Source organism: Micromys minutus, assembly GCF_963924665.1.
Source record: "Micromys minutus genome assembly, chromosome: 18".
NCBI classification, from domain to species: domain Eukaryota; kingdom Metazoa; phylum Chordata; class Mammalia; order Rodentia; family Muridae; genus Micromys; species Micromys minutus.
Genome location: NC_137953.1, coordinates 14,254,532 through 14,277,885, shown reverse-complemented (window position 1 = coordinate 14,277,885; position 23,354 = coordinate 14,254,532). Strand labels below are relative to the sequence as shown.

Genomic DNA, 23,354 nt, shown 5'->3' with positions numbered 1-23,354 from the left:
GGACATCAACCCTCCCACAAAAACTTCAACGCAAAATGCACAGGGATAAAGATGGAGCAGAGGTCGAGGGATCTGCCAACCAATGACTGCCTTAACGTAAGACCCATCTGGTGAGAGATCCTGACACTATTAATGATGCTCTGCTATGCTTGCAGTCAGGGGTCTAGTGTAACTGTCTCCTGAGTGACCTTATCCATCAGTGGATGGAAAGAGATGCAGAGACCCACAGTCAAAAATCAGGCAGAGTTTGGAGAGTCTTGTGGAAGAGTGGGGAACAGGATTGATCAAGCTGGAATGGTCAAGGACAGCACAGGAAGACCTGCAGAGACTGAGACCATCAACCGGAATTCATGCACAGGCTGGACCTAGGCACCCTGCACATTTGTAGCAGATGTGCAGCTTGGTCTTCATGTGGGTCCCTAACAATTAGAGCAGGGCTGTCTCTGTGTTGCCTGACATTGTATCTCCTTCCCCTAAGCAGACTGGTCTCAGTAGGAGAGGATGTATTTAGTCCTACTGCAACTAGATATCCCAGGGGAGGATGGTACCCAAGAGGGGCTTCCCCTTCTCTGAGAAAAGGGGGGACTAGTGGAGGGAATTACTTGTAAGGGTGAAAATGAAGAAGAGGAAGAAAGAGTTTTGCTCAGGATGTAAAGTGAATAAATTATTGAAAAAAAAAAAAAAAGAATTCTTCAACTAAGATAAACCCAAGACCATATGGATCTACTTGGTCTTTAAAGAAGAATTAATTCATGCCCCTGCCTACTTCATAAAATAGAAGGAGAATGAATGACTATCACTGACTTCATTCTACACTGGATAACACAGATAAGAATAAAAGAAAACAAAAAACTATAGACCAGCTTCCATGATGAATGCAGAAGCAATATTTTCCCAGAAGATACTTGCCAACTGTCAGGCTTTGGTTCGTTGCTGTGTATATAAATGCTAAATTCTGAACCCCAAGATCTGGTTGCCATCCAGATGAGTGCATCCTCACTTACACCTTTGTTGTGTAAGCTTTACTTCCCAGTTTAATGCTGTTGGCTAATAAGGGGCTAGAGCCTGTGATTGGGCAGTAGAGAGAGAAAGGCGGGACCTGAAAATCCAGTGAGGGGTCCCAAGAGAGGCCACCAAGAAGAGAGAGAAGAAGAGAGAGCAGGAGGTCTCCATAGATTTGATGGACTGGATGCATGTGGCCAAGAGCATCCTAGGGAGTAAAAACTAATAGAGTAAAAACAGCCCACTGAGACTCAAACCACAAGTAACAAGGGTTTGGATATAGGTTAAAAACAGCATGGAACCTGACCAATCTAGGTTTACAGCTTATAATTAAAATATCAGGTGTTTGTGTCTTTTATACAGGCTACATATTCAATAACACATTAAAAAGTTCATGTGCCATGATCAAGTTGGTTTTATTCCAGAAATACAAGGATGTTTCAACCTATGCCAATCAGTCACTGTAATTGAGCACATAAAAAGCACGTACTCAGGGCTAGAGGTTACATGGTCATCTCAGTTGATGTAGAGAAAAGGTTAGTAGCATCCTTTCATAGTAAAAGTCCTGAGAAAATGAGGAATATAATGAAGGCTAAATATAAGAAGCTTGCAGCCAGCATTATACAAATGGAAGAAAGGCAAAAGAAAGCACACTAATCCCAGCAGCATGGAAAGTATTTTCTGTGTTCTTATTCCATGTGGTGCTTGAAGACTTAGGCAGAACAATAAGCAGGAGAAAGCAACAAGAGGGACAGAAGTAAGAAAAAGATCAAATTATCCCTATTTGCCGATGATAGCATTTTATACTTAAAAACTCTAAAGACTACCAGAAAGCCTTTATATCTGGTTAACATTTTTAGAAATGCAGAGGGATACAAAATTAACATCCACAAAAGTCAGTAGCTCTTCTGTACACCAGTAGTGATCATGCTGAGGGATATCTTAGGGGGAAAGTTTTAATTCACAATAGCTTAAGAAAAATAGAAGACTAATAATCCAAGAGCTAGGAATATAGCCTTGTGGTAATTTTTGGCATTCAAAGATCATTATGTATGATGTATACACACTAAGAAACCTCTGACTGTTTCCATGTTACATTCTGTTCTACATGTACTTTATGCTTATGCTAACTAGTGGGATTTCAATGCATGCTATCAAACCTCTAAAGAATTGCCAAAATGCTTTAAAAAATCTGTACATGTATCTCTCTTCTTTAAATAAAGTTGTAAGAAAAAGAAAAGACAAACACCCAGAAATAAACCTAACTGTGGTGGTTTGAATGAGAATGATCCCCATAGGCTCATAGGGTTGAATGCTTAAACCCCGGTTAGTGGAACTGTTTGGGAAGGATTAAGAGATGTGTTCTAGGTAGAGGAGGCGTGTCGCTGGGATACATTTTGAGGTTTCAAAAGTTCATAACATGTCCAATCTAGTTTTCTCTCTGTCTACAGCTTGCAGATTAGATGTGAGGTCTCAGGTACCACTCCAGCACCATGCCTGTCTGTGTGTTGCCATGCTCCCCACCATGATGGACATAGACTAACCCGAAACTGTAAGCAAACTCCCTCCTCCCCCAATCAAATGCTTTCTTCAAAAAGTTGCCTTAATCATAATGTCTTACTACAGTAATAGAAAAATAACTACGATACTATCCAAGGAGATGAAAGACCTCTGCAACAAAAAAATTAAAACCCTGAAAAGGGAATCAAAGGACAGTGAGAGGGGTCTAGCCAGCCTAAACATGGCAAGCATAGCTTGGGCAGACCTTGCCCTTCTCCCCAATTTCTCTGTCTTGCTAAAACTTGTCAGACTACATTCCTCAAGTTAGCCTCCAAGTTCTATTCCCTTATTTGGCCACTTCCTCCTCCTGAGGTTAAATACCAACCAAGGTCTAGCTATAAAAGTATTGAAATCCAGCAATCAAAAGTTCCATTTGGCTCAACTAGTTAATGTGCCCAATTAAAATAAAGCAATTCATCCTAACACAGGGGTTTCCCTTTATATACCGCCATTTTCCTATGTGTAACATCTGTCTCCTCTCTATCCAGAGGCAGTCCTTTGTCCTGAGACAAATACCCCTGACCCCTCTCCCTTGTTCCCTTTCCTTTCTCCCTCATCCTCTATCTCCTGTCTTTGTTGCTTATTCCACGCTGTTTGTCCTTCTGCGGCAAATAAATCTTTGTGCTGAGAACTTGGTCTTGGAGTATCTTGTGCTGTTATGGTCTTTTCAGAGAGATCAAAGATAGACTTTCATGCTCATGAGACCATGAAATTATTATTGTAAAAACAGCTGTTAGTTCAAATGATCATTTCAATTCCTAGCAAAATTACAATGATATTGCTCACAGAACTAGGGAAAAAGTCCTGAAATTTATGTTACGTGACAAAACTCTTCCTGGGGGAAACACATACATCTACTTACCTCAGATAGGATCCCTGCAACAGACCAAAGTACAAATACCACTGTGGTGATTTGAATATGCTTGATCCAGGGAGTGGTACTATTAGGAGGCTAGACCTTGTTGGAGGAAGTGTGTCACTGTGGGGATGGGCAATGAGACCCTTCTCCTAACCATATGGGAGCCAGTCTTCTAGTGGCCTTTAGATGAGGATGTAGAACCCTCAGCTCCTCCTGCACCATGCCTTCCTAGATGCTGCCATGCTTCTTCTGTGATAATGGACTGAACCTCTGAACCTGTAAGCCAGCCCCAATTAAATGTTGTCGTTGTAAGAGTTGCCTTGGTCATGGTATCTGTTCACAGTAGTAAAACCCTAACTAAGCCAACCACCAAAGTCCATCTTGTTAAACCAGAGTTTTATTGGAGCTACTTACAAGAGTATGGGTGAGATGTTACTTATAGGAACAGAAATAACTCAAAGCCTAGCCCAGCATTGGTTTCAGCTCACAAAGTTGGAACACACTGTGCTGATTGGACAGTGTTCTTTCCAGATGGCTGAGTTGGTCTAAACCTCTTCTTGTCTGTGTAAATGGTTTCTACTTCTTCCAGGCAGATAGTCTGGTCTGAGAATTTTCTCTGCAGCTTGGCTTGTCTGAAAGTCTTCTTTTCTGTTTTTACTGCTTTCTCTGGAAAGAAGGGGTTTAGTGAATCTGGTCAGTTTCAGAAACCTCCTGAAACTATTCAGTTTACCTTTCTGTTAACACAACATTTTATGGACATAGAATTAGTTATGGCTATTCTGAATAAAAATAGCAAAGCTAGAGATGTCTCCTACAAGATTTCAAATTACAATATAGATGCATAGCAATAAAAGCAGCTTCATGCTGGGACAAAAACAGACATATAGAGCAATGGGCTTCAATAGAAGACCCAGAAAGACACTCATACACACAACTACAGTTATCTGGAGCCCAGAGTATGCTTTGTTACAAGACTATGTCTTATCAAAAAATAGTGATAAGAAAAATGGAGAGCCACAAGCTGAAGAATAAAAATAGATCTTGATCTCTTGCCTTGTACAAAATTTATTTCAAAATGGATTAAGGACCTTATTAGAAGACCTGAAATGTCTAGAGAAAAATATAGAAAGAACACTTCAAGACATTGGAACATCTTTCAGAAAAGGAAATAATTGTGATAACCGACAAATAAAATTGCATGAATTGAAAACGTTTTTGTATAACATAGGAAATACAGACTGAAGACACAGTCTACATAATGGGAGAAAATCTTTGACATTTCTATACAATACTATAGGAAGATCTCAAGAAATTAGTTCAGGCAGTGTTTAATCCAAGAAATGAAAAGGCAGAGGCAGGCCAACCTCTGTGAGTTTCAGGCAAGCCAGGGTTATATAGTGAGACTCAAACTCAACAAACAAAAACAGGAATTCAAAAAATTAAATACACACACCAAACCAAGGAAAAACAAACCACAGCCAACTAACACATGGGCAAATGAACTGAACACAGAGTTCTCACATAGAAGAACAATGTCAACATCCTTGGACACTTCTGAACTGTAAATTGGAACTACACAGAGATCTCATCTCACAGCAGCTGGGGAGGCCTTCATCCAGCAAACACAGGAGATCCACAGTGACACTACTTTTAGGTAGATGTAGAGCAATCTAAGCCAGCCTACCATAGAGATGTGTGTAAGTCGATGCTTAGTGTAGCAATATTCAAACAGCTAGTTTACACAGTCAGTAGATGTCCACCACTAGACCAGTGGACAAAGAAAATGTGGCGTAGATGCTCAATATGGTGCTACCTATCCATAAATTAAAGCAAAGTTAAACCATCTGCCGGGAAAATGTATAGAACTGGAGAAACCTTATTCTAAACAAACACAGCCAAACAATCCAAATCAAACAACCCTCCCCCAAAGATCCAAAAACGAAAGAACCCTGATTATGAAGCACAAGTATCTCTCTCTCTCCTCTCCCCCTCCCCTCCACAGGGACAGGCAGACATGGCTCATAGAAAAATGGCAGTTTATAAAGGCACACGGGGAAGCCCTGTGCTTCAATACTTTGATATCTAGTAGTTTCAAGAGGAGGGAGTCACAAAATAAGGAAATAAACCTTGGTGGCTAACTTTAGGACTGCAGTCTAATAGTTTTTATGCAGAGGGAATGGCGGGGAAGGACAAGGCCTGTCAGAGCCACGCTCACCATGCTTAAGCTGGCCAGAGTCCCTTCAGTAGGAAGGTAACCATGTGAGAGAGGGGTGGGGTGGGGAGAGACAGACAGAGAGACAGAAAGACAGAGAGAGGACAACAGAAGACGATGGGGTGAATGTGAACAGTTCTTATGGTTCGTTCACATGAAAATATAATAGTGAAGTCCCCTATTTTGTAAAATGAGCATATACTCATTTAAACATGTGAAGGAACACAAAACAATACTTATGTTCACAGACTAGCAACATTAAAATGTTTTTTTGAGGTTTTATTTATTTGAATGTTATATGAATGGGTATTTTTGCTTGTATTTATGTCTGTGCAATACCTGCCTGCTTGGTACTCTGGAATCCAGAAGAGGGCATCAGAATCCCTAGGACTAGAATGACAGATGGTTGTGAGCCATCATGTGGGAGCTGAGAATTAAACCTGGGTTCTCTCGAAGAACAGCCAGCGTTCTGAACTGATGAGTCATCTCTCTAACCCCCAACACAATATAGTTTCTATTCATTGGTAGCAAGGACTGGGAAGGTGTAGGGAGAAGGCATTCCAAGGACTAGCTATAGAAGTTCATAATATTATAATGCATATGTTCAGGTGTGACAATTCCAAATAAATCTGTAATGGTGATACTATGTCAAGCCCTCAAAGGAGAGATAGTATATCTTAAAATTTCAGCAGTGTCTACATTTTGAACAGTATTTAGTCAGGTAAAAATGGAAATAATGTCATACAGCAGGGAAATAATTAAATCATTATACATTTTCTTATAAGAAAATTGCTCATATTGCTATAAATATTGACATAGATGAAAACTTATGTAAACAACTAAAGAAGACACAGAACACACACATGTACACGCATGCACACACACACACACACACACACACAGGCACTGCCCTCCTAAATACACATAAAATATTTAATGGCCTTAAAGTAGAATTTGGGGGGTAGGTAAGATTAAAACATTATTTTTCCAGTTTAGAAACTAGACTTAAACATTTCAATTACACCCAATAATGAGAAAATTGTGAAAGTAGCCAAAGGCTAAGAAAGTTTGACACAGTGTATACATTTTTCTCATTAACTTCTTGTCCTTTACTGGCTCTGCAATTTTGACAGCTTCCCAAAGCTCTGATATGAAGCTCTTACATCTAGGACCCTATTTTTTCCTTTCTTAGATGCTTCTAAACTTTAATGAGTGTAGTCTGTCTGCGTCTAGTTCTATTGCCTAGGACTTCTAGTTAAGAGTGAAATCAGGAGAGACTGTCACATGTTCTCTCATTCCTCGTTTTAAAAATGATTTAAATTGATGTAATACTCAAACACAAACATCTTAGAGTGCCAAATGGCAGCTTTTAACCAAATATTTCCTGTTCGATTTTCTTTGTTTCTCATTTTAGTGTATTTTTTCTTCCCTGAAAATTATGCTCCTTTATACTAGTTGGACAGGCCTGTATTTTCGATCAATTTCTGCATCAATTATAAAAATAGCTGAGGAGGGTCTCTCCCTAAGGTCCATTCTTTCAACAGTGGTTAGAAGTTAGATCTGGTTCTTCCCTACCACTCTAAGTGCTCAGAAATAAGACTCAGACTCAAACATATATCTGCACATATCTTGGCCATATAGCTAGACTCTTCTCTGACTAGATCATAACTTAAACTCAATTATTTTAACCTATATTCTGCCTACCATGAGTCAGTCTGGTCATATCTTCCCAGGTAAATCTCCCGTCTGGCTCTATCCCAGAATTCTTTCTGCCTCCAAGATTTCCCACGTACTATCCTACCCTTCAATAGGCCATAGGTTTTTTTAATTGACAGGTGATGTATCCATACAACACAAAAGACATTCTCTCAACGTGTCTCAGATTTATCCTGTAAACTTAATGGTACATAGAGGGGCTAAAGACAATGTGGTCATCCCCTATATGTATGTGTCTTCCCACCTGAGCTAATATGGTTCCTTTAAACCAGAGTTGGGACTTGGGCTTCTCTTTGAGGCTACTGGGTGTGCCGGGGAGATTCTTCTGACTCTCCCTTTGTTGTGCTAGAGTACCCAGATATGAGAACAAATACCAAATATCTGCAGTGTCTTTAAGATTAGGCAGTCATAGACTTTCTAAATTAAAAGAGGCAAGTTTGCCATAAGCAAGTAGAATGAGTTGTTGGAGTGGTAGGAGGAAACAGCTGAATCTGTAGCAAATCAACAAATGCCCTAAAAGCAAACAAATCCTGTGTCTGCATGAACTGAGAACAAAACAACAGGGTATCCAACCAGTTCAGAACAGACCAAGGGATCAATGACAAAACACAAGGAAGGTACAAGGTCAGAAAGAATTTAACATCCACCCGAAGAGGCAGCACAGCTGGGCACAGAAAGCTTCCTGTTGGTACCTGGTGCACATCCGGATGAAAGTAAAAATGGACAAAGTGGATCAGAGCTGGGGCCATAAACATGCCAGTTTAGTTCCTTAGTATTTTAAAAGAAATTAGGAAACAAAAATCAGTAAAGGCCAAGGAAGGAGTCAGAGGAATGCATGTGGATAACACATTATATTCATATATGAAATTCTCAAACTATATTTTTTTAATGATAAAAATGGGAGAAGGCTGATTTCCTTTCCATCCATCCAGTGGCCACATTACAATTTATAGAAAGTTATGATACAAAAGCCAGAACATATGTAGATTAACTGTAAGATACACTAACTGGTATCTTCCCAGAGGAAATAGACAGTGGTCCGAGGCTGCCTCTGTTCTGTTAGAGAATATTTATTTTTATTTATCATTTTCAGTGAAGAAAATAGGGTTTTAAAAACCGCCCCCCCCCCCCCTTAACGGTAAGATGAGGCTGTAGAAGCGGCTTCCTGTTTTTCTAGGAGCACAGTCCCTAGTCCATGAATCCATCTCTTTGATAGGTGCAGAATGGAAGCTTTGTTATCTCTCCTTTAAAAAGTTAGTTTCAGCTGATTAGTATAGGTCTGTTTAACCTTAATCTTACAAGTAAAACACATGTTATACCCTGTTGAATCAATCTTTTTCTTCTATGGCTTCAGCATAAGATCTCTGCTAGAACTTTTGAGACTTCCTAAAACGGAGAAGGAAAGTTTTTCCGAGTAGGTGCTAAGAGTATAGATTTGCCGTCTCTGAGGTGACTCCGGGACACAAAGAGAGCCCCATCCACAAATATCTGAGAAGGGGTTGTAAATATGCGTACCAGCGTTGAAATACATATTTCTGGACTAGCTGACGGGTTTGGGGCGTAGGCAATAAATATCTTAGAGCGACTTCTATACTTTACTCAACCGCCCACATCACGCTCAGCGTAGTCACCGCGACTGTAGAACCCCACCCAACTTAACTCTGCGCCTGCGCCACGCGCATGCGTACTACCCCTGCTGCCGCCGCGCCCTTCTCTGGGCGTCAGATTCCCTTCCTCGCAGCCCCGCCCAGGCGGCTGCCCGTGACCTGCCTGGGCGCAGGGAACGGAAAGTCGGAAGGGGGTAAGAGGCGTTCAGTTCATCATGGGGCTGTTTGGAAAAACCCAGGAGAAGCCTCCCAAAGAGCTGGTAAGGGCCAGCGACCGGGGAAGCTACGCGCTGGGCAGCGGAGGTGGGAACAGCCAGCTGCGCTCTCAGGCTGGCCCCCATTTCCGGGGCCTTCCACTCGGCCGAGGGGCCGAGGGAAGAGTTTAGGATTGGGCTGTGAGGAAGAGCGCGCCTTTGCTGCTCGGCGTTCGGCCCGGGTGCGTAGGGCCGGTTTCGGAGTACCTCGGCCTCGCCCCCAGGCGCTGGAGGCGCCATACAGCGGGGCCCCGAGGAAGCCTTCTCCCCTGCGCGCGGTGGTACGGGCCGCCCGGAACCTTTCTCGTGCTCAGGCCCCGCCCCCACGCCGCTCTGCGGACCACCCCGAGGACCTGCGGCGACCGGAAGGTTGTGCGCCCTGAGTTGGGTCGGATCCCCAAAAGGTCCAGGCACTTGCTGGGCAGGTCCGGTTCTCGTTTCCCCTCTTTGGGCAGGGAAGCCCGACTTTCTGGTTCCTCCAGCTCAGTAGTTCTGTCTGGACCTTACCCATAAGAACGCTACCGAAAATAGTTCTGCTCCTATTCTGAATTCTTAGGGCTGCCTTGCCTGTAAATTGAGATTTTTGGGGGACCAATAATCAGCCGCCTAAGTTTGAGTCCTACTTTCAGACGTCTTGGCTCTCTGATCTCTAGAAACAACTTGTCCGAGACTTCTCACATGTCAAATAAGAGGAGTGATACTTCAATAACTGACCACTAAAAGATGTGAAACTTGAGCTAGTAGTGGTGGTGAAGGTGCATTCTTTACACACCCAGCCTTATTACTGACTACCAGCAGTCGCACCAACAGAATGTACTTGCAGGGTCTCATTCCAGACGCACTGAATCAGATTTTAGATTAGGACTATCCCCAGTGGTTAGTATGTGACCCGATGTTTGAGAAGCACTGTTTCCACAGCACTCAAACTTGTCCTTCAGATCCTTTAATTTGGTTACGGAAGTGTAGCTGTCATTAACTGCCATTTTCTGGTGCGTATTCTGTTCTCTCTCTCTCTCTCTCTCTCTCATATATATATATATATATATATACACACAATTTTTTAAAGGTGGTTACTAGAGGAGAAATTGACATTCTTATGAATCATATTTATCATTTAAAATAATGGAAACGTTAAACAAGTAACTACATACAGGCATAAATTTAAATAGTCATAAAACTGCTTTCTTTAGACTCTATCTCAACTTATGGACAAAGCTAAGTCCACACACTAGTAACGTTTTCCTTATCGTCAGGAAGAAGAGTATATAAATACATAATGTTCTAAAGTGAAATTGTATGCTTGTCTCATTTAAGTTCCACACATTCAATATATACCAGAGAGCAAAATGTAACAGGTGAATGAATGTTCTTAATAAGAAAAGGTTTTTAAGAGACACACTGTGGCATGCAGTTCATCTATTTTGGTAGTCTGGGAAGGAATATTCCTGAAACCAAGAGCTCAAGGCCAGACTGGACAATGGCTCAGAAAGCAAGATTTTAGGGAAAAGTCTGGGTGTTGTAGAGTTTCTGGGACATTACTACGCACTCATCTTAAAAATTTAATCCCCACATTAAAAAAGAAAAGATTGTAAAAGTAAAGACTTTAGAGTTGGCTGTTCATCATCCTGCAAGGTCTGTGTCTTGCCCTTCACTTTTTCCTCTGTGTCATTTTATGTGAAATGGAAGTTGAATGTAAACTTGATGAAATCCAAGTTAAACAAATTTAGCAAGAATGTCTCACAAGGAAGCTTCGAACTTCTTACCACATACATGCTAAGAATTAGTTCTGGGTGAAAACAAAAGAGAGCACCACTCCAGCTCAATCTTGCCGAGTTTGTCAAGGCAGACTTCTATTATCAGTCCTGAAGGTGTGCTCAGAAGAGTCAACCCACAGAGACAGCAAGTGCACCTGGCTTTTGTTCTAACTCAGGTGGTGACTGTGTCGTTTACACAGTGGCTGGGGTCTAACTCTATAGTCTGATTCACTCAGTTTGTCTGAAAAGAATTGGCACACTGGAAATGAAGAAAGAAGGGGAAGGGGATTACTGCTCCACCTAATCCTGGAATGCAGTAGGAGGCCTTTGTGTAAACAAAGATTTTGGGATGGGAGTTTGAAACATTTGTGTGAGTCTTACAAGGTGAGGAAGACTAAAAGGTTTGAATTCCTTCTAGACACAAAATATTTCTTTAATATTATTACTAATATAACTAATTATAATAAAATTATAACTAATAAATTAAGACATTTAATACTACTAGCATATTCCATCAGAAGGCATATGAAGAATAGTTTCATTTTGTTTGTAGACAGGTTCTTTTTTTTTTTTTATTCCAGTGTGTTTATAGAGCACCGATTAGGCTAAGATTTCCACTTCCATAGTTCTTAGAGCCTTGTGGCCCCAAACATATCTTTGTTTTACAAAATGAGTCAGAAGAATCTGGGATCCAACAACGTTGAGCTCCTGCAACCAAGCAGCAGTTGTTCATTCTTAACTCAAAATACTCTTTAACCTGTCCTATTGAATTCCAGGATAAACGTGGTAAGCCCAGTTGGGCATAATGGCACGGGCAAGTAGATCCTAGTTCTCTGAAGATACAGGTAGGAAAAATCACTGCAAGGCCAGCCAGGATTACCCATCACCTCTTTCCCCACCGCTAGCTAGCAAGCACTTGAATACTTCTTCCCAGAGAACATCTAAAGCATTAGATGAAAGGCCATGAGCGCTTGCAGTTGAGGATTAAGCTTGGGACAGCTATACTGTCCATGTGTAGCTGGACATGTCTTGCTTGTAGGGCCTAAACAACAGTTGGGTGAGCAGGCAAGGAGAATCCAGAACCATGGCTGCATGCCGCAGACTTGCTTACTTACCCTACTCCAGGAATGACGGCAGTGTTACTTTCTGCCTCTTTTGTGCAGGACTTTTGATGGCTACAGAGTCGGAAGGACTTTAGGAAATAGCACAGCTGGGGATGAAGGCTCCTGGGAGCATGCGTAGACAGGTTCTTGCGGTGTGTGCTGTATTGTTTCTGTCAACTTCACACAAACCTAGACATATCTGGGTGGAGCGAATTGCAGTTTTGGTTTTGCCTTAGGCAAGTCTGTGCGGTATTGTAATGATGGATGTGGAAGGCCCTGCTCTCTGGACTATGCTACCCATGGACAGGTAGTCCTGGATGGTCCTCCATGGCCTCTGTTGCAGTTCCTGACTCCAGGTTTCTCGACTTCGGCTCCAGATACATCACAACTGTAAGCTGAAATGTACCCTTTTCCTCCCCAAGTTGCTTTAACTTTGGTCATCTGCTTTCAGGTCATGTCAGCCATACTAAATCTATGATGTAGTTTTTCTTTTGCTGCTATTCAATAAAATAGCACAGGGGGGCAGGGACTTGAATTGCGTTTCCTAAACCAGGCCCATTAGCGTCTACCGAACCAATATAATTTAGTCACAGTTTGATTAATTATAAGGGATACTGTAGCCAGTTAACTAGCAGAGTGGTGGCCAGTTGACTTTTTAAGGAAGCTGTAGTACCTGCATTGCTTTCTGGCTCTCCTCTGTTTCTCTGTAATGCCATCTGATCCTGTTGGTTTTTCAGAACTTGCTCTCTTTCTGGGAGTTGCCTTATTTGTGACTAAGTTTTGTTTTGGTTTACTTTAATAAACTCAGTTTTGATTGGTCTAAGGAGGTTTTTTCTTAGCAATAGAGAGTATCATGAGAGGTGCTACTTTGGCGCTACCTGGATTGGCTCTGCAGTTTCTCATGAACTTTTCCTTAAAATTCCTCAGCATCTATTTGTACCTCTTTTCTGAATTGAACTGTCTTTTTTTCTGATTGGTAATTTCTTTTCTAATTTCACCATTCCTTCAATAAAGATCTTCTTGTTAGTTAGGTTACCTGCACATACACTTTGTGCTGAAGAGGCAAGAGAAGTAAGTGTCTAGTTGCTTTTTCTTTAATCACTAATGTTTAGAATAAGGGACTGACATAATGGTTTCCAGAGATAGGAAATTCTTTTTCTCTCAGTGCTGTCTTAGTCTAGTAGATTTTAATATGTTTTATATGTCATAGTCGCTTTTCACCATTATTTTTTGTGATGTTGAAATACAAGTTTGGTCAGTGGTGCTAAAGAGTTTCTGTCACTTTTAAACATAGTCTTAATGGTCTCTGACTGCTTCCCTGCTTTCTAGTGCAATATATATCTTAGTGATTTGCGTGTTCACATCGTGGAACCCAAAATCCACTATTTCTCTTAAAGTGGCAGTGCTGTTTAGAACCCCAGGTTTGGGTGCATATATGTTTCTTGCTACTGGAATGTGTTCAATTCTAGGTCTTTTTATGAAACATGAGCAGGGTGTATATTAAATTAAAAAACTGTGATGGCAAATATAAATTATATCAAACCAACACTTTGCCAAAACCAGCAGAAGTAAACAAAAGGTACTGGGAGTGGAAGGCATTGAAAGCAGTGGGGTATCATCAAAGTCAGGGTCCTAAAACAACTGGGATGCTCACTTACAGGCGCTCTATTGCTTAGTGCATTGGCCAAGAAACCGAGAATCTGAGCACACCTGTGTCTAAAAGATTGAATTTTGTGATGAACCAAGGGTTAAGCATTCTGGCATATAGCTCTGAAAAGTAGACCCCATGAGTGACTGGAAACAGACTGACCTTCACAAATACTGAAGCCAGTTGCAGGCAGTCAGTGCCCTCAGCAGGTAACTGAGAACCAATTGCCAGCCCACTCAAGTTACAAATGTAAGAAGATGATGACTTACTTACATTATGTTCAGAGACTTAAATTATCCTGAAAATTCTTATATATCATGTTCAGAATTGAACTTTTAAAAGAAGACATTTATGTATAAGAGATCTTCATATATCCTGGATACAAATTCTTTATAAATTTTATTGGGGTATTATTCATCACACAGTTCTACATGGGATATCTCAAATCCCTCATCTCAAGCTCGGGGAACCTTGTGAAAGAGGAAGCAGAGGGCATGGAGGACACCAGGAGAACAAGGCCCTCTACATTGACTGGGCCAAGCTCATATGAGCTCACAGAGACTGAAGTAGCAGGCCCTCTGTGCATCTGTTACAGTTTTCCATTTAGTATTTTATGGGACTCCTGGGTGTGTGAGCAAGTGAACTGATTCTTGTGCCTTTCTTGGGGCCCATTTCCTTCTGTTAGTTTTCCTTGCCTAATTTCAATATGATGGTTTTTTTTGTTTGTTTTTGTTTTTGTTATCTCTTGGATACCCTGTTCTTTTCTAACGAGAGACAGAAAAGGAGTGGATCTGGATGGGAGAGGAGGTGGGGAAGAACTGGGAGAAGTAGAGGGAGGGGAAAGTGTAATTAGGATATAGTATATGAGAAAAAAATCTTATTTTTAGTAAAGTAAATTACATTGAAACTATATATTTATATTATATAATAATGCATTTGTTACACACAGATACATAGTACTTTGTTTGCTTCCCAACTTTCTCACATGATACCTACAACCATCCCTAACTCTGAATCCAGGGCATCTGATGTTCTTTTCTAAGCTCCTTGGGCACCTGGCATATATGGAGTACAAGACTTACAGACAAAACACTCATACACATAAATACATGTAAAATTTTTTCAAAAACTGAATGCTTTTTATTACTTATTGGTATGGTTATAAATATCTTTTTCCCATTTGTGGTATTTTTCTTTAATTACAGTCTTACACAAAATAAAAATTTATACTTTCAATTTTAATAAAAATGTCAGCCCTTTTCCTTTCTGGTTATTGCTTGTGTCTTGTAAAACTTAATTTTAAAGATTTATTTTTAGGTCAAGTGTGGGTGTCAGGGTGTGGGTTTATATATGTAAGTCAGGTCCCTGACACATTGGAACTACTACAATTTGGAGCTACCTGGGTGCTGGGAATCCCGGGGGCCGTGGCAAGAGCAGTATCTATTGTAACTACTGGGCCAACTCTCCAGCCCCGTTTTTTAGGCTTTTTATGTTTGTTTTGTTTGCTTTAAGAAATCCTCTAAATTGACATCATCAGTTCTTGGACCTCAGGCTTAAAGAGAGGCTTCCTGTTGTGTGGTAGGCAAGCCTTCTATCACTGAGCTGCAGCTCTAGCCTTCCACCTACTCTGGTGTAATGATTTTTATTTCATGATTGTGTTTTGAATCCCCCAGGAATTAGTTTCAGGGATTGGTGGAACCAGGATTTGGACAATTGGTTTCTGTGCATCATTGTCTCGCTCTGGTTGTAGGTGATGTCTTCTTGCTGGTTTCAGTTTCCTTCCTAGTTTGGGTCTGGTATATAATAGCCTCAGTGCACGAATTTGAATAAAGCACTTATCTTGATGGTCTCAACCTTTCTGTAGGTTCCTTCTGGTTTTCACAACATAGTCTAACTTACTAATTGATTTTAAAAACCTTATTACTGAATTCCTACCTATTTAAATACCTTTGATTTGTTAGTAAAATACTGTTGAAATGAACTAAATATTTGTTTAAATTTATTTTCATCTATTTTGAATTTTCTTTATGGTATCTTTATATTTAAGAAACACATTTTGTTGAGTTTCTGGTCTCAGACTGTGTTTCTTAACCCTTAAAAATTATTAGAGTCATCTGGAAACATGTAAAATGCTAAGGGTCATTTGGCTACCCCAGTCTAGTTAAATTGGTATTTTTTAATTTATGCATAAATATTAACAATAACAAAAGGTGGTGGAAACTCAGATGCCCATCAAGAGTTGAAGAGAGAACCAAGTTTGTGGTAGAGACATGTGGTGGGATGAAGGTGAAACATAAAAAGATGACTTCCGTGCCACAACATGTGTGAACCTTGACAACATGCCATGAAATGAAAGAATTGAAAACCAAAGGGCACACACTGTCTGAATATTTTATATGAAGTAATCAGAACAACCATTTCTATAAAGACAAAATAAAATACTGGCTGCCAAGGAGTTGGTAAATGAAGAGACAAGGGATCATTTAAGGTTCACTGTGTTCGTAGGTAATGAAAAGATCTTAAGGGTTGATAGCGAGTTGTACTGAATTTCACCATCAGTTGTATGCTTTAACATGGCTAGTTGCACATTATATAAATTTAACTTAGACTGTAAATAAATCTAGCCTGATTAATTACTTAAAAATTGTATTAACCTCCTGGTTTTGTGTGTATATAGATGTCATGTCTGAGCATATGTCAAAAGAGGATGTCAGGTATCACTTTCTGCCTTCTTCCCTTAAGACTAAACCTGAATGCTCAGTAAACTTGAAGCTCACCATTGTGACTAGGTTGGCTTGGACAGCGAACACCAGGGAGTCACTTGTCTCTGTCCCCAGCTTTGGGGTTATAAGTCATGCCAGGCTTTTAAGTGTGTAAGCATTTCTTTCAGCAACATCATTGTCTTTATAAAATTTTACAGAGTTTGGTAATTATTAAATGTTAAACTTGTAATTTAATAGAAACATATCTACTGATAGGAGTTTTTAAACACAGTTTAATTCATGTACTTGTGTGTGAATGTTACAGGGTTCCATGTTCTCTGTTCCTTTACAATTAATATAGAAGTTTTGATTAGATGTAACTACCGAAAGCCCTTTCAGTAAGTAGCTGGTGATGGAAGGGCATTGAAATAGTAATGCCACTCAGTTCTTATGAGACATGCACTGAAACACATACAGTGATTTAATATAAATTTTACTTCCAGTGATCCATCAGCTCAGATTTTTCTTGAGTATTTTTGAAAAAAAAAAAAAAAGAGTTGGAAAGCAGTTCTCTGGCATGAGAATGTGTTAGTTATTAGAGTCCTTATGCCCATGTGTCCAGTTGCCCACATTGAGTGCCTCAGAGCTAACCTGACAGGAAGAAGGTAACATATAAAAGATAAGTTCCCAGTATACAGGCAGAGTAGTTTAAAAAGTAATTCCATGTAAAAGATGAAAATCTTCTGATGCCCTAAGACTTTCTTTGCCCAGGTAACATGTGAAAAATTCTCGTGTCCCGCAGAGTCCTCTGTAAAGAGTTCTTCCCTGCCAGGCGTAAACAGTGTGGCATGCCTGTGAACTGTGACTAGAGCTAGTTTAAAAAAGAAAAAGAAAAGGAAAGAAAGGCAGAATGGCCCTAAAGATCTTTCTGCAGACCTTAAAAAGAAAAAAATTGTATGTACACTTAATGTAGAATTAATTTAGAATGTTTAAGAATGTGTAAGATTGACTAGGAATGTTTGCTTCTCTGATAATTCCCTACTTAAACGTTTCCCCAGGTTAATGAATGGTCACTGAAGATCAGAAAGGAGATGAGAGTTGTTGACAGGCAAATAAGAGGTAAATTGCTATTTTATGTTTTCTGTTATATATTCTTAATGCTCTATTTCATTTCAGCCCATAAAAGTCAACTCGCCTCTGCATCTAAGATAGTTTGTTCCCATAGCAGGTATGTGTAGATGTCCTCATTCTGTTTTCTTGTTCTGTACTCAGAGGAAGAAGAGAATGATTGACTTAGAAGAAACCAAAGAAAGCTCTGTGCTTGCACATAAATCAGTTGTGCATGAGAGAACAGTGCGATCCCATTATCTCTGCTCTCTGCAGATTTTAACTTTAAATTGGGACAATATATTTCTAAATAAAAGTTACTTTTTTTTAGTACCATTTAAAATTAAGGCAGGTGACCAAGAAATGGTCATGCTTAAACTAAGGCTTTTTCTGTTTTGTTTTAAGTTTTATTTATTTTTGACAACTTTCTACAGATAAGCAGTGTATCATGATCATACCCAACCCAGATCGCCCTCCCATTCCTCTCAGGCAGTTCAAGTCGTCTTCCCCCATTCCATATTTACGTCCACACCCTCCTGTGTAACCCATGGAGTCCAGCCAGTGCTGTTTGTTGGGATGCTGACTGGTTTTGTTGATTTATCTGTGCAGGTCTGCACTGGCATCAGTAGTCCTTTGTGCCATTCTTATACTAGTGAGTACATTTTCTCTGGCAGGTCAGTACTGGAGTGTGTAAGGTTTGCTGCTGAATAGTAATATTAATGGCTTCCTTCCCACCCCACAGTGGCCCACACAGCACTTCCCAGCACTGTGAAACTAGCCAGTAGGGAGGAAGTTTTCAGGTCAGTTCTACCTTAATCTGATGTCTTGTAGCCAAAATATGTCCTGCCCCAGCAATACGGTATCACCATCTAGTTCTGGTGGCAGCCACAGGTAAGGACAATGCTTGTGTTATTGTAGTGCTTTGGGGTCCCCTGTGCCACAAGTAAGCCTGGCACTGAAATTTTTATTTAATAATCCCATGTCTTCTGGGAGAAGAATTGTCGATCCATGCGCTTATCTTTCTTAGAAATTAACTTTTAATTAATTTATAAAGTAGTGAGTTTCCCTAAGAGTTTTTAGAGCCTTAGTTTTGGCTAATCACCTGCAGGTTGCTTCCCTGATCTGACTATCCTTTCTTAAACCTTTAACCTCCAGTATTCCCTTGCTTCTACTATTATACTATAGGGGCTCTACAATCCTCTTCCTCCTTAAAGGATTTTCTTATAAAACAACTTTTATGAACAGAAAAGACTGATACCAGAAAAGTGTCCCAGGATTACAGTATCAACGACTTTAAAAAAAGAATTAAAGATGAGAAATTCTATCCCTAGCTGTGTTAATTTTGGTTTTAACATTTCTACTTCAATTGTAATGAAAGTTTGAACATGGCAACTATGAAACAGCCTCTTTTTACACTGGACAGAGGACTATGAACACTGACAAAAGAAACAGAAAGAGAACCCTCATAGTCTATCTCTTTGCTAGAGATACTTTCTTGAATGAATGGGAGGGATTCCAGAAAGAACATGGTGGGCTCATTAAATTGAAGATTTGGAAATGAGGGTAAGGGAGGCTAAAATTTGTGGTACTGAATAATAGAGAAGAGGAAGATAACCAGGGAAAGAAGTTGGCTAACTCCACAGGGTATGAGTCTGTTGCTGAGTACTTACTTAGAGTAGTATTTGCAGAGACTGACAAAGAATACTTAGTGGGACAGAACAACTACCAGGAAGCTTAAGCTGAACAGTTCCCAACACTAACAAAGGGTTGGAAGATGGTTTATTTTGCAAACACAGTAAAGAGATTTCTTAATATCTGGGACACTGAATACAGAGTGGAAATGGGCCACATTTAGTATTAAGGTAAGAATAAAGGCATATTTATGAGGAAAGCTAATGAACAGGTCTTGAGGTTGATCTGCAAGTGGCTTAGCTGCCAGTCAAAATAAAACTTAGTGCTCTTTAAAGGACCACAAAATTATGACACCTAACAGTGAGTCATTTTCAGTGCCAGGTAAAAAGGCAGGGATATAGAAAAATGACCCAAGTAAATAAATTGGACAATAGAAATAGACCAAAATAAAACCTAATTAAGCTAAAAGGGATAAGAAATTTGAGGTTTTTTTCTCAGCCCTACTTTAAATAATGGCTTTTAAATGCTTTAACTTCTCTTTTAGCTCACTACCCACCAGAGGTAGTAGAAAAGAAAGGTTATTAGGATATGGGGGCAGTGGATCTGTTTATAAATTGTTCTTTGGAGCCAATCCCATCTGTGTTGTCTGGAAAGCAGAAGTTCAGTTAGTTCACTGGAATCAGCAGCAGCAGCTTCATCCACTTGAAAACCCTTCATGAATATACCAACAGTCCAATTTAGTAGTGTCAGTATAGCAAACATGAATCAGCAGCAATAGCATGACTTAGCAGAGACAGCTAGGCCTCAGCTGAATTGGCACGAGTCAGGAGGGACTAGGACCACCAGGGATGCCAGGAGTTCTTGACTGTGTCTCTCAAGTGAAGACTCAAGACCAAGAAGCACTGCAAAGCTAGCTATGCAAGCAAGCCCCGCCCCATTCACTGTCTGTTGGGTCCTATTTATACTACCTCCAAATGTATGTCCTCACCATATGTCATGTCTCAGCACATGAGTCTGTATCAGCTGACATCACTCTGACAATCAGCCCACGTCCACTGAAGCAGCAAGAAGCAGCAGGAACTTCTCGGGAAGTTTTTTTGGTGTGTTTCTCTCTGTGGATTCAAATGGAGCTCAGCAATAGTAATGTAAGGAGAATCAATACGTGTGTGTCATTAGTGAAGAGTTGTTTACCACAAGTCCTTTCACGTGCTTGCTTTAGCAGATTATTCTTTCACCTGTGTCTGCTTCAGCAAATTCCTTCATATGTCTACTTTAGTGAAACATCCTTTCACTGTGTTCACTTCAGGAAAACACTCCTTCATGTGTTTGCCCCAGCAAAATACCATCCAACACACTGATTTTCCAAAGAAACCAGAAGTTTCCACTTCAGAAATATGTTAAATAATTTAAAACAAAACAAAGTCATAAGCAAAAAAGAAAAAGAAAAGAAAAATTCTTAAGATAAAGGAAACGTCACTAGATGAACACAACAACAAATTAGACACTAGACACTATAAAAAAGATTAAAGACACTGAAGATGGTAACACAAGCTATGCTACTAAACAACCACAGAGCTACTGTGACCTGTGGATGATGTTAAGTGGTCTAATGTGTGTAATTTAAGTATCAAAAGAGTCAAAAGGTCAGATGAAATTATAGCTGAGTATTTTCAATAAGCCCATAGAGCCAAAAAAAAAAAAAAAAAAAAAAACTCCCAAAGCAGAATCAATTAGAGAAAACAACACTGAGGCACAACATGTTTATTTTACTGAGGCGTAGGGAAGACTACCTAAAAAGAAGCACCATGGTAGAGCGTCTGTTGCCTGAAGTGTGTGATGCCCTGGGTTCAATCTCAACACTGTTAAGTAGAAGAGAAGGTTTTATATTAAATTTCTCTGTATAAGCTGCTGCTGGTGGTGTATGCTTTAATCTCAGCACTTGGGATGCAGAGGCAGGTGGATCCCTGAGTTCGAGGACAGCCAGGGTTGCACAGAGAAACCTTGTCTGTCTTGGAAAAAAAGAAAAAAATACATATCCTGGGAGAATACTGTTCAGAGGTTAAAGTGAAGTTAAATATTTTTAAGCTAAAACCTGAGCCTCTTGTCAGCATTAGAAATGTTAGAGAAACTGTAGCCTGGGGCTATAGAGAAGGCTCAGAGACTAGAAGCACTTACTGCCCCTGCAGAAGACCTGGAATTGGTTCTCAGCATCTAAACTAGGCAGTAACTCCAACTCCAGGTATCTGATACCCTGTTCTTGCCTCCAAGGGTACCTTCACACAGGTAGTACACATAAACTCAGTAGGCAAATATGCATATGTTTAAATATAAAAAATCTTTAGAAACTGTGGGTCACAGGAAAAACCTAGATACACACAAAGTATGACACATTTTGGATTTAATTAGATACAAGTAAATAATGTTCTTTCATTATTTAAAAATGTTTATAATAATGTATTGTGGCATGTAATATACAGAAATAAAATGTATGATATTAGCACAAATAGTTCATTGTTATCATATACAGCCTATGCTGCTGTTGATTTTTTTAAAATTATATCCTTTTATTTTATGTACATTGGTGATTTGACTTCTTTTTGTCTGTGTGAGGATGTCAGATCCCCTGGAATAGGAGTTACAGACAGTTGTGAGTTGCCATGCGCTGGAAATTAAACCTAGGTCTTCTAGAAGAATGGCCAGTGTTCTAACCACTAAGCCATCTCTCCTTGTTGGAGTTGATTTTAATTATGTACATTCTCAACATGCATGAGAATTTTTTTCTGAAAGTTCACTCAGGAGACAGTTTACCTTACTATTATTTCAACCAAAACTAGTTCTGGACCCTACCCTCAGTGCCCAGCTATGTCCTGGAATATATTTGAATGGAAGTTGTTCACAAAGGGGAGTTATTAAAGGTTGCTATGGAGATGAGACTTATTCCATTGTTTGGAGCAGGGTGTTTATGCAGCTTGATGCAGATAAGGGTCCTGGGTTGCTAGGTGCTTTGTTAGGAGAGGCATATGTGCATAGCCCAAGCAAAAGATGCCCAGCTTGCTAAGTTTTCCATATGCTTGCCTGTCTGACTTCTGCCTCACACTCCAATGTATTGGCAATATAGGCATGAATCACAGTGTCTGTATTTAATTGATTTTTAAGTATAAATGAGCTGAACTATTTAGTCAAAAGAAATTCTCAGAAAGCATTAAAGAACTATATGTTGTCTATAGCAAACTCAGTTTAAATTCAAAACCACAAATAGATTGAGAACAGAAAGTTAGAAAAAGATACTTCATCACAGATTTAACCAAGAGAATAGGTGTAACTTTACATCATGGTAAACCAAACTCGAAAACATTAAACATTTCCTGAGAAAAAGGAAAATTATAAAGTTCTAATATAACCTAATATATACCTGACCATATACATTTTTTTTCATTTAACTAAATACCCTTAAAATATAAAAGGGAAAAATAAATAGAAGAATTAGTAGGATTTCAATAATAGGAGACTTCACTGTTCCAAATGGTTAAGTAAAGAAATGTATTAGAACAATGGACAAAACCAGCTATATCTATTTAGATTTATACAGAATTTCCAGCAACAGCAGAATATGCACTTTTTTTCAGGTGTGCATGGATCATCCTCCAAATAAATTTGCATGTTTACACCTAATTCAAGTCTCAAGTCTCAATCAGCCTTGATCATTGAATCAATGACAAAAAACAAAACCCCAACCTTTCAACCAAAATACAATCTTTGGACCTCTTGGTTTCACTGATGAATTTTACGGAACATTCATGGAAGTGTTAATACCAGTTTGTGAACTTATAAAAATGTACAGAGGACTTTTTGACTCATTCTATAAGTCAATATATCTTTAAATCAAAGCCAGAGATAGTTACAAGAAACCTGCCATCAGATACACCTTGTAAAATACTTAATACAGTACTAAGAAGTCAAATATAACACTATCTTGAAACGATTCTACCTCCTGGCCATGTTAGACTTATTTTAGATTTCCTGTTTCTCTCTGTATTTGTTAACAATCTCAGGAAACAGCAGTCAAAATAGTGCTTCTTGACCCATTTCAGGGTTTCAGGACAGAGTCTGATGATGGGGAATGTAGAGCTCCTTCACATACAACACACAAAACAACTACACATAGATTTTTCCAAGGAAATATTTTGGGAGTAAGTTA

At 39.6% G+C, this 23,354-nt stretch overlaps 1 protein-coding gene across 2 annotated transcripts in view; it reads left to right on the top strand.

Moving 5' to 3' along the window:
- LOC308432512 (charged multivesicular body protein 3) overlaps positions 1 to 23,354 on the top strand; it is a gene marked incomplete at its 5' end in the record, with an annotated part of 78,860 nt that overhangs the window by 34,080 nt on the left and 21,426 nt on the right. Inside the window, 2 exons of one of the 2 annotated variants that reach the window (XM_080932285.1) lie at positions 9,065 to 9,216; positions 17,476 to 17,536. In XM_080932285.1, coding sequence (XP_080788411.1) covers positions 9,172 to 9,216; positions 17,476 to 17,536 — 106 coding nt within the window. Of the gene's footprint in view, positions 1 to 9,064; positions 9,217 to 17,475; positions 17,537 to 23,354 lie in introns of those variants that run through there. The other variant, XM_080932286.1, reaches the window with a different exon arrangement.